Source organism: Bos mutus, chromosome 4 (genome assembly GCF_027580195.1).
Source record: "Bos mutus isolate GX-2022 chromosome 4, NWIPB_WYAK_1.1, whole genome shotgun sequence".
In the NCBI taxonomy this organism is placed as follows: Eukaryota; Metazoa; Chordata; class Mammalia; order Artiodactyla; family Bovidae; genus Bos; species Bos mutus.
This window is the reverse complement of record NC_091620.1, coordinates 42,209,777-42,223,381: the sequence shown is the minus strand read 5'-3', so window position 1 is coordinate 42,223,381 and position 13,605 is coordinate 42,209,777. Positions and strand designations below refer to the sequence as shown.

Here is a 13,605-nt window from a genome sequence, read left to right as displayed (position 1 = left end):
CCCTCTTGCGCTTCGCGGCCCACTTCTGCTCCTCAGCGAGACCGCCCGAGAAGCCCGGGGACAATAGGGGCGGTGCCTGGGTCCAGTCGGCTCCAGCGCAGTCCAGCCCATCTCCACCGCGGGGGCGAACAAGAGCGGACCGGAAGTTTCCCGGGCGCGCTAGCGGCCGAGGCCGTTACTGCAGAGCACCGGAAGTGGCCATAGGCCGGCGTCCGGGCCGCGCCCGCAGTGAGTGAGCTTTCCTCCGGCCGGCGACGCCATGGAGCCCGGGGCGGCCGAGCTGTACGATCAGGCCCTGCTGGGCATCTTGCAGCACGTGGGCAACGTTCAGGACTTTCTGCGTGTGCTTTTCGGCTTCCTCTACCGCAAAACGGACTTCTACCGCCTGCTGCGCCACCCGTCGGACCGCATGGGCTTTCCCCCGGGGGCAGCGCAGGCGCTGGTGCTGCAGGTAACGCGCGGTGGGCGGGAACCTCGGGGTGAGGTGGGGGAAGATCGTGGGAGCCCCGATCCCCGCGAACCCGCTCCCGTAGTCCCCCACCCTCTGGGAGCTCAGGCTCCTGCGAGCCCGCCGCTTCCTCCGCTGCCGACCTCAGTTCATTCTCTGGCGCTTCCCCGGACCCGCCTCCTGCGGCCGCGGCTTCTGCCGAGATGCTAGTCTGTTATCAGTTTACTCCTGTGCGAGAGATGCCGGCTCTAGAGCAGCGTGGTCCGATAGGGTGCATTTGGATGTCAGAAGCGTAGGGCCCGGTCAGCTCCAGCAGCGCGTAACCCCTTCGAGTGACAGGGCCGGCCAGGCAGAGAATGAAAACAGTGCAGGCTAGACTGGGGAAGGGGCGGCGGCAGCACGGACACCTGCACACCTCAGAACTACGACTACTGGACGAGGGGGAGGCTGTGTGATGGGTGTGGTTCTCTTATTTGAAACGTGACTTTTCACGTCGAAGACCGTATAATAGTACTTAATAAGTTTACATGTGAGCATATATCTGTGCATCCCAGGTTAAGCTTATGTTGGAGGCTATCATTCACTGAAGTTGACGGGGTATTTGAAATGTAATAAGCAAGAATTCACACTCTCAGCCGCCGCAGGCATTGGAGATACACTGGTTATGCGGATGGTTAAATAATGGTTTCTCTGCTTGGGACACTTACGCTATATTTAAAGAGATGAAATACAGTAGCAGGGATCTTTGCCTGTTATCTGACAGAGCCATTGGAAGGAAAGGAATAGAAATGATCTTTTGGAAATGAAGACAAGTTTTGTAGAGGAGGTGGAATTTTGATGGGATCAAAAGAGGATACTCAGTCAAGCATTGAGCCAGGAACCTGAGAAGGTAGAAATGCTGGCGATACCTCTCACTGTTGTCTAGCACTTTACAGTTTATAAAGTGATTTCAAAGGTTCATCTCGTGAAGTCTTGCTACTCACTTCAGGTTGGTCCGATATTACTTTCCTAAGTGCCTGCATGAAGAAACAAAAGCTTAGAATGTTTGAATAACAACCAGAGATGATATGGTCAAATGAGGAGTGAGGTTGGTATTCCGTTTGAAAACTTAAGGCTGTTCCTCATCCTTGTAGTGGTTAAGTACCATCCAAGTGATCAGAGAACTGTGTGTCAGAGATGGTTTTTAGCAAATCCTTTGGCAAATGAATAATTTCACGGAAGCCTGAGAAGTAGATAAGGTTGAATTTTATGTGGCAAATGAGGGTGCCAGTTCAGCAGATCAGGTGTTTTGACCAAACTCATCATATAGCTAGAGCTCAAAACTTCATTTTTCTGATTCCATATCTTTCTGTTCTATTATTTAACCAGTCCATTGTAGAGTGGCAACACTTTTGTCTAGGGTGATCTTTTGCAGAAAAAAGAAAGGAACATTTACTGAGCACCTAGCAGTTGTTATGTAATTTTTGTTCTAGGTTGTCATTTGTTCCTAACAACCTGAAAAGGTTGATCTTTCTCCTTGTTTTACAGGTGAACTGACAGAGGTAATTCATGAATCTGGTAACAGTATGTAAGACACCTGCTATGTTTTAGAGACTCTCAAAGGTTAAGACTTGGTGAACAGTTTAATAAAGTGGAGGTAGGGAACAAGGCAGAGAGGGGTGGGATGGGCCAGCAGTGACCCAAGGTTTCAGACCAGGGCACTGTAATATCAGTAGTGTATTCACTGAATTGTCACATGAGTTTAGGGGAAGAAGCTTAGTTTTAGACAAGTTGAATTGGAGATTGCAGACAGAAGTCTCTGTCCATAGGCTGTTGAATTGTGGGACTGAATCTCATGGGAGGTAGAAGAATCTGAGTGGTTTGAAGGAGAGGAGCTGAAGGTGAAGGAGCACGGCAGAGAGAAGGTGCTTTTGGAGGGAAGGACCCCAGAGAAGGAATTGAAGAAGCAAGAGGCTGTAGGAGTGGGAGGGGGATGGAGGGAAGTGGGCAGGGCAGTAAGTTCCATGGAAACCAGGAGGGACAATTTCTAGCAGGTAGTTAAGAGGAGTGTAGTGTTTTTTGAAAGTGGTTCTCAATCGTCAGCATTGCCCAAGGAACTTTAAAAGAGCAGATGTCCCCTGGTTATTGTGGTTGAGTAGATCAGGGTAAATCCTGGGAGCTGTTCTTTTATTCAGAGAGGCATTGGGCAGTGGGGTGCTTGGGGGTCTTTTCAGAATTCAGGCAAAGAGAGTTTGGATGGGAGTATTGTAGTGCTCCATTCTGGAACTCCTGTTTTCCCCTGGTATTTTGGGGTATGGGATGTTTGTGTGGTTTAAACCTTCTTCAATTTTTCCTCCCAGTTCTAAGGGCTTGCACAGCCAGGCTGTACAGTTTGAAGGACCTTCAGCAGGAAAGATGCATGTGGAAATTGTATTCCACTCCCTTATTTATTAGTGTATTTAAGAAAACAGTAATTTAGACTGACATTTTGTTCATTTCAGTTGAACCTGTGTTTATTCTGGATTTCAGTTTGGGAAGCCTGCTTAAAAGGTTACCACCCCCTCCCCCCCCCCGCCCCCCACCCCCGCCACCCCACCTCCCCATGAGAGTCAGGAAAGCTAGCTCTTTTTGCTCCTCCTGGAGCTTCTTGGGAAGTCTTGGGAGACTCACTCTTCTCTCTGTCAATTGAGAAGGTTGCTTGGAGGTCAGGGACACATCTTCCAGCTCCGCAATCCAGAATTCTGAAATGAGTGCTGAGGTCAGCGGCGATGTGAGAGGTGAAGCATGTGTCATCTTAGAGGAGCCGGGGGTGCTGAGTAAGCAAGGGCAGTGGGGGCCACAGTGTCATCAGGAGTATGAGGCCTGGGGTCCAAGGGAGGTCCCAGTGTTTGGAGAGAGCCCTTGCTGTTACTTCTTTTCTGGAGTTAAGATGAAGATGTGGTGTGTCAGGAAGATGAACGGCTCTGAGGGCAGTGGGTCTGGTGTCTGGTGACATTGACATGGGTGTGAGAGGAGTGAGTCAGGGGCTCAGGTTCTCTGGAGAAGCAGAGATAGGTACTGTTTCTAGTTTTTAACCTTAGGATTTCCCTTGCCTTCCTCTGCCTCCATTTCCTTTCAGGGTTTAGTGTGCTTCCTGTATGATTGTTTACTTTCTTCTTTCATTGGCAGGATCTTGGGCAAGTTACCCCCTGAGCTTAGTTTTCCCTCATCTTTGAAATATCAGTGCTATCTTCCTAACAGCATTTTCCTGAGGGTTGTGAGAGAATGTTTATAAAAACACTGACATTGTAACTTCTCTTGTTCTGTCTTCTGGCCCAGTGCACACAGCAGTTATTTAGCCCCTGTCTACATTCTAACCCTTTGGAAACTGACTTCTACACACTTTAAAACATTTTTGTTTTGTTAAGACTACTTTTTAGAGTAGTTTTAGGTTCAGAACAAAATTGAAGGGAAAGTACAGAGATTTCCCATTTACCCCCTGCCACCCCCACCCCTACAGCTTCCCCTGTTGTCAATATCCCCCACCAGAGTGGTGCATTTCTTACAATGGATGGACCTGCATTGACATATCATAGTCACCCAAACCCAGACTTCACTTTGGAGGTCATTCTTAGTGTTGTTCACTTTATGGGATTTGGACAAATGTATGATGACATGTATCCCTCATTATGACATCACACAGAGTATTTTCACTGCCCTAAAAAAATCCTGTGTAGTCTTACTTGTTCATTCCTTTCTCCCCTCAACCTCTGGCGACCACTGGTCTTTTTATTGTCTCCAAAGTTTTGCTTTTTCCACAGTGTCATATAGTTGGAATCACACATTGTGTAGCATTTTCAAATTGGCTTCTTTTACTAATATGCGTTTAAATAACCTCCATGTCTCTTCATGGGTGATAGCTCATTTCTTTTTATGGCAGAATAATATTCCATTGTCTGGATGCACCAGTTCGTTTATCCCATCATTTATTGAAGGATATCTTGGTTGCCTCCAAGTTTTGGCTCTTATGAATAAAGTTGCTATAAACATCCGTGTACAGGTTTTTATTGGTACATGTTTTCATCTTCTTTTGGTAAATACCAAGGGGCATGGTTGCTGGATTGAATGTAAGGGTCTCCTCCCACCCACTTTTCAACGTGGATCTTCTGGCTTTCCTGTCTCCAGCTGCCATAAGAGATATTTCTTGATGAGCCCACCTCTTGGCGCTGTGACATTTCCTCCTGTCATTCCTCTGGAAGACATACCTTTCATTCAAGGTCTGATGCAGACCCCCTTCTTCTAAGAGATGTCCTTAGCTCTCTGTCGCCAGAATGCTTGTTTGCACCCACATTCCGATGGCATCACATGTATCTATCACAGCCTTTCCTGTCAGACTTGTCACTTCTGGGTCTGTCCTGGCCACACTTCAGGGTTATGTGCACCCTTAAATAGTGCATGCAATATGCCGTTTTCCTGTGCACTTTTTGGATGGAGAGTTGCAGTACTTTTTTGGGTGTGACTGTGTCCCAGGAAAGATTAATGACTGATCCACATGCCAGAAAATTGAGTTGTTCAAGGGTGGGAGCTGTCGCTGGATTTTTGGTGCTCCTGGCAAGTTGTAGGCACGTTATGAATGTCTTTTGAATTCCCAGGGTGAGACTTGCACTGTCCCTCCTCCCATGCAGTGTAGGACGATAGCAGCAACCCAGTGAGCCAGCCTGCACTGTGGACTGAAATTCAACCAATTCCCCATCTTCCCTTTTTGCATCTGAGTTGTTGGGGCCTTTATAGCTCCCAGCACCAGGACAATGGGTTCTTTGCATTTTGAACAAGACTCTCTGGGGCTGTAGAAGTAATGACAGATGAGACCATTTAGTTACACGTCTTTTGACGTAAATATTGGGCTCATAGGTGTGTAAATATTGTGAGCCTTGGCTTGTAAAAGTTTCACTTTTTCATTGATTTTTGGAATTCCCCTGTTAAAGATTGTTTTCGTAGTGGCTTTTGGTGAATTTGAAGTGCATTTCCATTTTGCTAGTGGGAACATCTTCTTATCTATTGCTTTTTCATTCTTTTTTTTTTTTAAACCAGATTTTGCTGTATTTCTACAGAATGTGTGATACAGTACTGGCAGATGAACTCAACACTGAATTGCTGTTTGATTTTAGGTATTCAAAACCTTTGACCACATGGCCCGTCAGGATGATGAAAAGAGGAGAAAAGAGCTGGAGGAGAAAATCAGGAGGAAGGAAGAAGAGGAGGCCACGGCGGTGGCAGCTGCCACAGCGGAGCAGGAGCCAGTTCCAGCCCCGGTTCAGGAGGTGGAGGTAGACTCCACCACAGACTCAGGTGGGCCCCAGGAGCCCCCAGGCCCACGGGGCACCCTGCAGGAAGTGGCTGTCAGCTCTGGGGAGGCAGAGGCACCGGGAGCAGATGCTGGCGCTGCTGAAGCCCCCAGGGAACCGCTAGCTCTTCCCAAGTAAGAATCTCTACTCGGCTGCTTCTTTCCTTTCTTTTTCTTTTCCCCCATCATGGTTTATTACGAGGTACTGAATATAGTTCCTTGTCCCATACAGAAGGATCTTGTTTATCTGTTTTCTACATAGTAGTATGTGTCTGATAATTTAAACTTATAACTTATCTTCCCTTTTCTCTTTGTTAACTGACAACTTATCTTCCCTTTTCTCTTTGTTAACTGTAAGTTTGTTTTCTGTGTCTGTGGGTCTGCTTCTGCTCTGTGTATAAGTTCATTTGTATCTTTTTTAGATTTCACGTGTGAGTGATATCCTATGATACTTGTTTTTTTCTCTGTCTGGCTTACTTCACTTGGTATGGGGTATGGTAATCTCTAGGTCTATCCATGTTGCTGCAGATGGCGTTATTTCCTTTTTTTTTAATAGCCCAATAGCATTCCATTGTGTGTGTGTGTGTGTGTGTGTGTGTGTGTGTGTATGTGTGTGTATCACATCTTTATCCACTCATCTGTTGATGGCCACTTGCATTGCTATCATGTCTTGGCTATTGTAAACTGGGGTGCATATGTCTTTTCAGATTAGAATTTTCTCTGGATATATGCTCTGGATATAGGAGTGGTATTGCTGGATTTTGTGGTAACACTATTTTTAGTTTTTTAAGGAACCTCCATGGTGGCTGTACCAATTTGCATTTTTACCAACAGTGTAGGAGGCTGGCCTTTTCTCTACATCCTCTCCAGCATTTATTATTTGTAGGTTTTTTAGTGATGGCCATTCTGACCAGTGTGAGGTGATACATCATTGTAGTTTTGATTTGCATTTGTCTAATAGTGATTTGATCATCTTTTCATGTGCCTGTTGGCCATCTGTATGTCTTCTCTGAAGAAATGTCTGTTTAGGTCTCCTGTCCATTTTTTGTTTGGGTTCTTTGTTTTTTTGTTATTGAGTTGTACATTATTTATATATTTTGAAAGCTGTAGGTCAACTAGTTCAGTCCTCTTCCTTTTTCTCTCTGTAAGGTAAGGTAATAGTCTGCCCACAGTCATACAGCCAGTTAAGAGCTTGAGCCAAAGTTAGAGCACTGGGTTCATAGAGTTATGCTTTCCCATGAGACCTACTTATCTGTGTGGAAGTTTCTCCTCAGAGTCTTGATTCTGTTCTTCCCCTGCAGAGTAACTGCTGAGATGCAGGCCTGGGATCCTCTTGGTCTAATGGACACGTGAAGAGGTTGTCTGATACGGGGGACTGTGGACCCAGAGTTCCCCCCAGGGTCTGCCATTTAGTAAATGTATTATCTTGGGCAAGCAGGGTCACTTTTCTGTGTCTCCGTTTTCGCCTTTGCAATGCAAAGGTGGTAATTACAGCACCTGCCTCACTGGCTGTCGTGACTGTTGAATGAACTAAGGATCATACAGCGACTGAGCGGAAGGGCTTCAGTCAGGCCCTGTGTTGGTACTTGTCTTCACTTTTCAGAGGTTCCGCTCCCTGGTGCTTCACTGCTCCCATTTGGATGAGAAGAGCTGATACCTCCTTGTGTATGAGCTGAGGCAGTGTCTGAAAGACCATGCTGCTCCTGGCCTGTTTCTGTTTTTAGGCAAATCTGCTTTCTTCCCTCTTTAATAGGACCGCTCCCTGCCCTCTCCTGGGCTACCTCTCCTGCCTCATCCCTTCTAATTTAACTTCCCTTCTGTTCTTCCCTCTCCTTGCACTGTGCCTGTGACCTGTTCTGGGGAAAATGAATTTTTTGGAGACAGGTTGGGGTAAGACAGCAGAGTCTGAAAGGCTGAGGTCGACTGCATGGAGGATCAGTGCCTGTAACCACCATGTGTTCAAGAGGGGGTTAACTGTATGTGTGAGAAAAGCCTGGAAGGAAATACGTTATGAGTGGAATTGTGAGTGGTTTTCATTGCCTTTGTTCTTCCTTACTATATTTTCTAATTTTTCTATAATGATTTGTATACTTCATTTTACTAATTTTTTGCATTCTTTTTATGTCTAAAAACTCTATTAAAAGAGGGGGTTTGTTTTTGATTCATGAGTAATAGATTAGAATAGCTGCCTTGTTGTTTTGCAGAGACCCTATTCTTAGACCAAAGAGTTGTGTTCTGGGTTTTGTGAATCCTACCCTGGTGTAAGTATAGACTGAAGACTTGGGTGTGTCCCAGAAAACCTTAGACTGATGCTACAGGCTCAGTGGTTCCAGGGACTGAACCTTCTTGGCCTTCAGGTACTTGCTGATTTTCCATGAACAAAATAAGAAATTGTGGTCCAGATCTCTAGCTCGCTCTGACAGACACTGCTGGGGCAGCTCTGAAATGGAACATGAAAGCCGTCCTTGTCCCCCTAGTCCCTCCAGTCAGTGCCCAGAATCACTTATCCTGTGAACTGTAGATCTGAAAAGCGAAAGAAAGAAAGTGAAAGTCGCTCAGTGGTGTCTGACTCTTTATGACTCCATGAGCCTGCCAGGCTCCTCTGTCCATGGAATTCTCCAGGCCAGAATACTGAGTGGGTGCCGTTCCCTTCTCCAGGGGATCTTCTCAACCCAGGGATTGAACCCAGGTCTCCCGCATTGCGGGCAGATTCTTTACTGTTTGAGCCATCAAGGAAGCCCCTGTAGATCTGGGGATTCTGTTAATTAAATAACCTAAGACAGTTACTCTTGAGGTAGCCACACAGGAGCACTGCCTTTCCTGGGTACCCTGTCCAAAAACCAGTTACCTAGAGTCTGATTTCCAGTTTGAGATGACTGATTTCTGATTCCTCCTGCTTGCTACCTGTTTGCTGGTGGTTCTGCCCAATGTTGGGTAGTGGTGATGGCAGCTTCTCTCAGTCTACAGGCAAATCATTCTTTGGAGTCAACTCCTTGTCCCCAACCTAGGCCCTGCCAACCACAGGTTAAAGTTTCTGCAGTGTACATTTTTGCTTATACATAAAATAATGTGCAGATTTTTAACACCTGCAGATTTTTAACACATGCCACCTCAGGGCTTAAGATGCCCAGTTTTATTCCTTAGAGAAGAGAGCATTTGGGCACACAGATTTCCTTGTCCATACAAGATAGCTTTGAGAACATGCTTACTTTCTGCAGAGGAACTTCACAGTATATGAAGCTTCACAGCTTCACAGTGTCTGAAGTGAAGATACTGTAAAAAGTACTGCTTCGAGTCCCAGTGTTTCTATTGTACTTGACCCAGTGAACTGTGCTCAAAGGACTTCTAGGGATACTGCTGGGAAACTTTCAGAAATGCTGATGACATTACTGTTGCTGTGGAAGGAGAGGGATGCAAAATCAGTACTATCAACATCCTAATGGCTACATCGGACACCTCTCAGAGCAGCTGGTGGGTGGGGTTTGCCTCTGATCCCATCTCTGTGTCTGGTCCCACTTTGGTGGCAATAGGTCCTGCAGTTTTGCTCTGGATCTGCAGGTGTCGCTGTAGGCAAAACAGTAATAATGGCACTTGCTGGTGCTAGAGTGCTGGCAAAGATGTCCGAAAGGCTGTGCTACCTCTGGCTTTTGCCTTTATAAAATCATGAACAGAATTTTTTAAAAAGAAGAAAAAGGAAAGAAAGCATTATTGGCTCTTCCACAATACAACCTTGAACTGCGCAGATTCATCTATACGTGGATTTTTTTCAGTAGCAAATACTACAGTACTACAGAATTCCTGAGTCCCTCCTGAGCTACCCATCTTCCTGCACAGGGAAGCAGACAGAAGAGCCTCGTGAAGGGGTGGTGTCATGGAACTGCTTGATGCGTTGACCTGTGTGGTAAAGTCCTGATAGAAAAAGGGTGTGTTAGAAAGCTGCTCAGTGCTTCTCTTATTTTGGGTGGCATGGCCTTTGTGTTCAGTTATTCCACTTTCAGATTCCAGATTTCCAGTAGTATACCCAGCAGATGTTTCATCTTCATCGCGCTGGTGCATTTGCCCACGCACAGCACGCTCTTCAGTGCTTCTGTCCCCTCAGTAAGGTCTTCCAGCCTTCTGTCCTGCCGCCTGCCACAGGTAACTGCGTCTCCTTTGAGTGTGTGTTTCCTCTTACCATTTGTTTATGACTAGTTCTCACATCTTTCAGCGTTGGGCAGAGACTTACTCAGCCTGTCTCTGGTCCTAGCTCCATGTTAGGTGAGTGTCTGATGCATGCTGAGTTCATTCCTTTGTGCCTCTCCTTTGGTTCTGCTCACCCACATCCTGTGACATCTCTGCCTTAGAGGTGCAGAGGGCATCTCTGCATGGGCTGTCACAAGAGCAAAAAGGCAGAAGTTTTCTGCCGGGGCATCCTCCCTGCGTGCAGTCACGCTGCCTGAGAGCTGGCTTTCTGGGCTTGTCTCTAAACAGGGTCCTTCCTTTGTTGGTCCCTGCTTTTTCAGGTGCCCATTGCAGGAGGCCCTTTGATAGAGTCACGTGGACATACCGGAATGCCACCCCAAGTACCCACCCTGTCGGCTTATGGTGAAGATTGACTGAGGTCAGTGTGTAAGACCTGATGAGCAGGAGTCCTGCACATAGTGAGCCCTCAAGTAGGTACTGTTCTCGGTATTGCTTTTCTTTCCTTAAACAAGAACAGACTGTTTTTCTTCTTCATTATAATCAGTGTAGGCTATTTGGATAACAAAGATAAGGGTATAAAGACAAGAACACATCCTACCATTTCCCCTTAATTTTATGGGATATTTCTGCAGTTTTTTCCTATGCATGTAAACGTGCATGCATGTGTTTGAACACACACGCACACACACACGCACACACAGTATGCTTATAATATAGTTCTCTTACACTTGGCTTCTGTTTTGCTGAACATTGTATGCTGTGCATTTCCTGCATCCCTTTTGCTAATTTTGATTTCATGTTGTGTGTGCTGTTGAGTGTCGTGTGTCCAAGAGGTTCTTTTGCTCAGATGAAGGTGTTGGCTGTAAACATGTATTTTGAGAATAGTAAGTGGAAAGCCAGAGGTCCAGGGATGTCTGCCTGCTTTCCCCATAGACGCAGCTCTCAGACCTCACTGGGGCTGTGCTGGGCCCGCCTGCCTCAGGGTCTGTTTTCAGTCTCATCCAGTAGAGAAGCTGCTGTCCCACCCAGCGATTCACCCTGAAACTGCCCCTTCTCTAAGGAACCTCAGGTGTAAGAGGCCTCAAGGATTTGATTTAAATTACAAGTCAAGAAACAGATATAGGTTGTTTGCTAGAAGTATTTTTTTTCCTCTAGAAACATTATATTCCTGTTTTCATTTTGGGATTCATTTCTAGCTTCTAGGCTTCATTTAGAAGAGGTTAGCCTGTATATCTTACAGCAGTGACTTAAGTTTATTGGATACTGAAGCCGCATCATAAAAATGACCTGGTGTCCTAGCCTGTGAGAGTGAACATGAGTGTGTGGGGAAGGAGGGGGCCAGTGAGACTCCCCCAGGGAGCCCCCCCCACCCCGGGAATGTGTACTTCAAGATGCCAGAGCCTGACATTCTTCCTTTCCACCGATGAGGAATGGAGATAGCAGTGTGAAGTGCTTTGCTTGAAACCATAGTTAGAAGGGAGGGCCAGAGTCAAGGGGAATTGAAGCAGTACTCAGTGTTCTCTGGGGCCCAGATGTTCTCTTTGTTGTGTTAAGAAAAAAAAGAAAACAGCTATTACCAGAACTGTCTGAGAGATACTTTTCAAAAGTAACACAGTCGGTTTCTATTTGAGTGTTTTTTGGTAGCATTGAAGAAGTATAGAGAAACCTATATGCAGGTCAGGAAGCAGCAGTTAGAACTGGACATGGACCAACAGACTGGTTCCAAATAGGAAAAGAAGTATGTCAAGGCTGTATTTTGTCACCCTGCTTATTTAACTTCTATGCAGAGTACATCATGAGAAACGCTGGGCTGGAAGAAGCACAAGCTGGAATCAAGATTGCTGGGAGAAATATCAATAATCTCAGATATGCAGATGACACCACCCTTATGGCAGAAAGTGAAGAGGAACTAAAGAGCCTCTTGATGAAAGTGAAAGAGGAGAGTGAAAAAGTTGGCTTAAAGCTCAACATTTAGAAAACGAAGATCATGGCATCTGGTCCCATCACTTCGTGGGAAGTAGATGTGGAAACAGTGGAAACGGTGTCGGACTTTATTTTTCTGGGCTCCAGAATCACTGTAGATGGTGATTGCAGCCATGAAATTAAAAGACGCTTACTCTTTGGAAGGAAAGTTATAACCAACCTACACAGCATATTGAAAAGCAGAGACGTTACTTTGCCAACAAAGGTCCGTCCAGTCAAGGCTATGGTTTTCCCAGTGGTCATGTATGGATGTGAGAGTTGGACTGTGAAGAAAGCTGAGCACCGAAGAATTGATGCTTTTGAACTGTGGTGCTGGAGAAGACTCTTGAGAGTCCTTGGACTGCAAGGAGATCCAACCAGTCTATCCTAAAAGAGATCAGTCCTGGGTGTTCATTGGAAGGACTGATGCTGAAGCTGAAACTCCAATACTTTGGCCACCTTATGCGAAGAGTTGACTCATTGGAAAGGACCCTGATGCTGGGAGGGATTGGGGGCAGGAGGAGAAGGGGACGACAGAGGATGAGATGGCTGGATGGCATCACTGACTTGATGGACGTGAGTTTGGGTAAACTCTGGGAGTTGGTGATGGACAGGGAGGCCTGGCGTCCTGCGATTCATGGAGTCCCTAAGAGTCAGACACGATTGAGCGACTGAACTGAACTGACTGAAAGAAGTATAGCTTTTTATGCTTGCATTTTTTTTTTTTCTGTTGAAAAAAAAGTATATGCACCTTGTGAAAAATGTATTAAGTTGACTTTAAGTACAAAGGGGAGAAGACAGAAGAATGTCATGGATCTGGGTGTACTCATTGCCAACCTGGCACCCAGCCATTTCTCCCCCTCCTGTGTTATTTAGAAGTAAGTTTTATCTCATCATTTCATCCGTAAATGTTTTCAACCAGTGTTTAAACTTCCAGTTTTTCATAGTGTCATAATGTTTAAAAAAGTTTTAAATCTATAAATTAAAGGCTCCAACCACATAATGCTTATAGTTGACCCTCTGCTTTTCTATTCTCAAAATTTATTTGTTTAAAAAATCAGGTTGTTGATATGCTGAGTTTCCCACTCCCTGATTATTTTGTAGTAGAGTAAATGGTAGGCTGCAGTCCATGGGGTCGCACAGAGTCAGACACGATTGAGCGATTTCACTTTCACTTTTCATTTTCATGCAATGGAGAAGGAAATGGCAACCCACTCCGGTGTTCTTGCCTGGAGAGTCCCAGGGACGGGGGTCACACAGAGTCGAACATGACTGAAGTGACTTAGCAGCAGCAGCAGAGTAAATTAGCAGTTGGATTTAGGGTGAACACTTTTGAAAGTTATGTGAGTGTGTACTGAAAATGAGTTCTCCCTAAAGGCAGCCATTGTCCATACTTTTGTAAAAACCTTTTGAATTTATTTATTTTTAATTGGAGGATAATTAAATAATTAAATAACCAATGTTGTTGGTTTCTGTCATACATCAACATGAACCAGTCATAAGTATACCCCTCCCTCCTGCCTCGCAGCCCCTCTAGGTTGTCACAGAGCATCGGGTTGGGGTCCCTGCATCATACAGCAAATGCCCACTGGCTGTCTGCTTCACATATGGACATCTTTATGTTTCAGTGCTACTGTCTCAATTTGTCCGGTCTCCTTCCCCCGCTGTGTCCACAAGTCTCTTCCCTATGTCTGTGTCTCTACTGCTGTAC

General features: G+C 45.7%; 1 protein-coding gene across 1 annotated transcript in view; it reads left to right on the top strand.

Moving 5' to 3' along the window:
• Positions 1 to 60: 60 nt before the first annotated feature.
• NUDCD3 (NudC domain containing 3) overlaps positions 61 to 13,605 on the top strand; it is a 70,686-nt gene continuing 57,141 nt past the window's right edge. The window contains 2 exon segments of the mRNA XM_005899406.3: positions 61 to 451; positions 5,575 to 5,885. Coding sequence (XP_005899468.2) covers positions 260 to 451; positions 5,575 to 5,885 — 503 coding nt within the window. The 5' untranslated portion in view covers positions 61 to 259.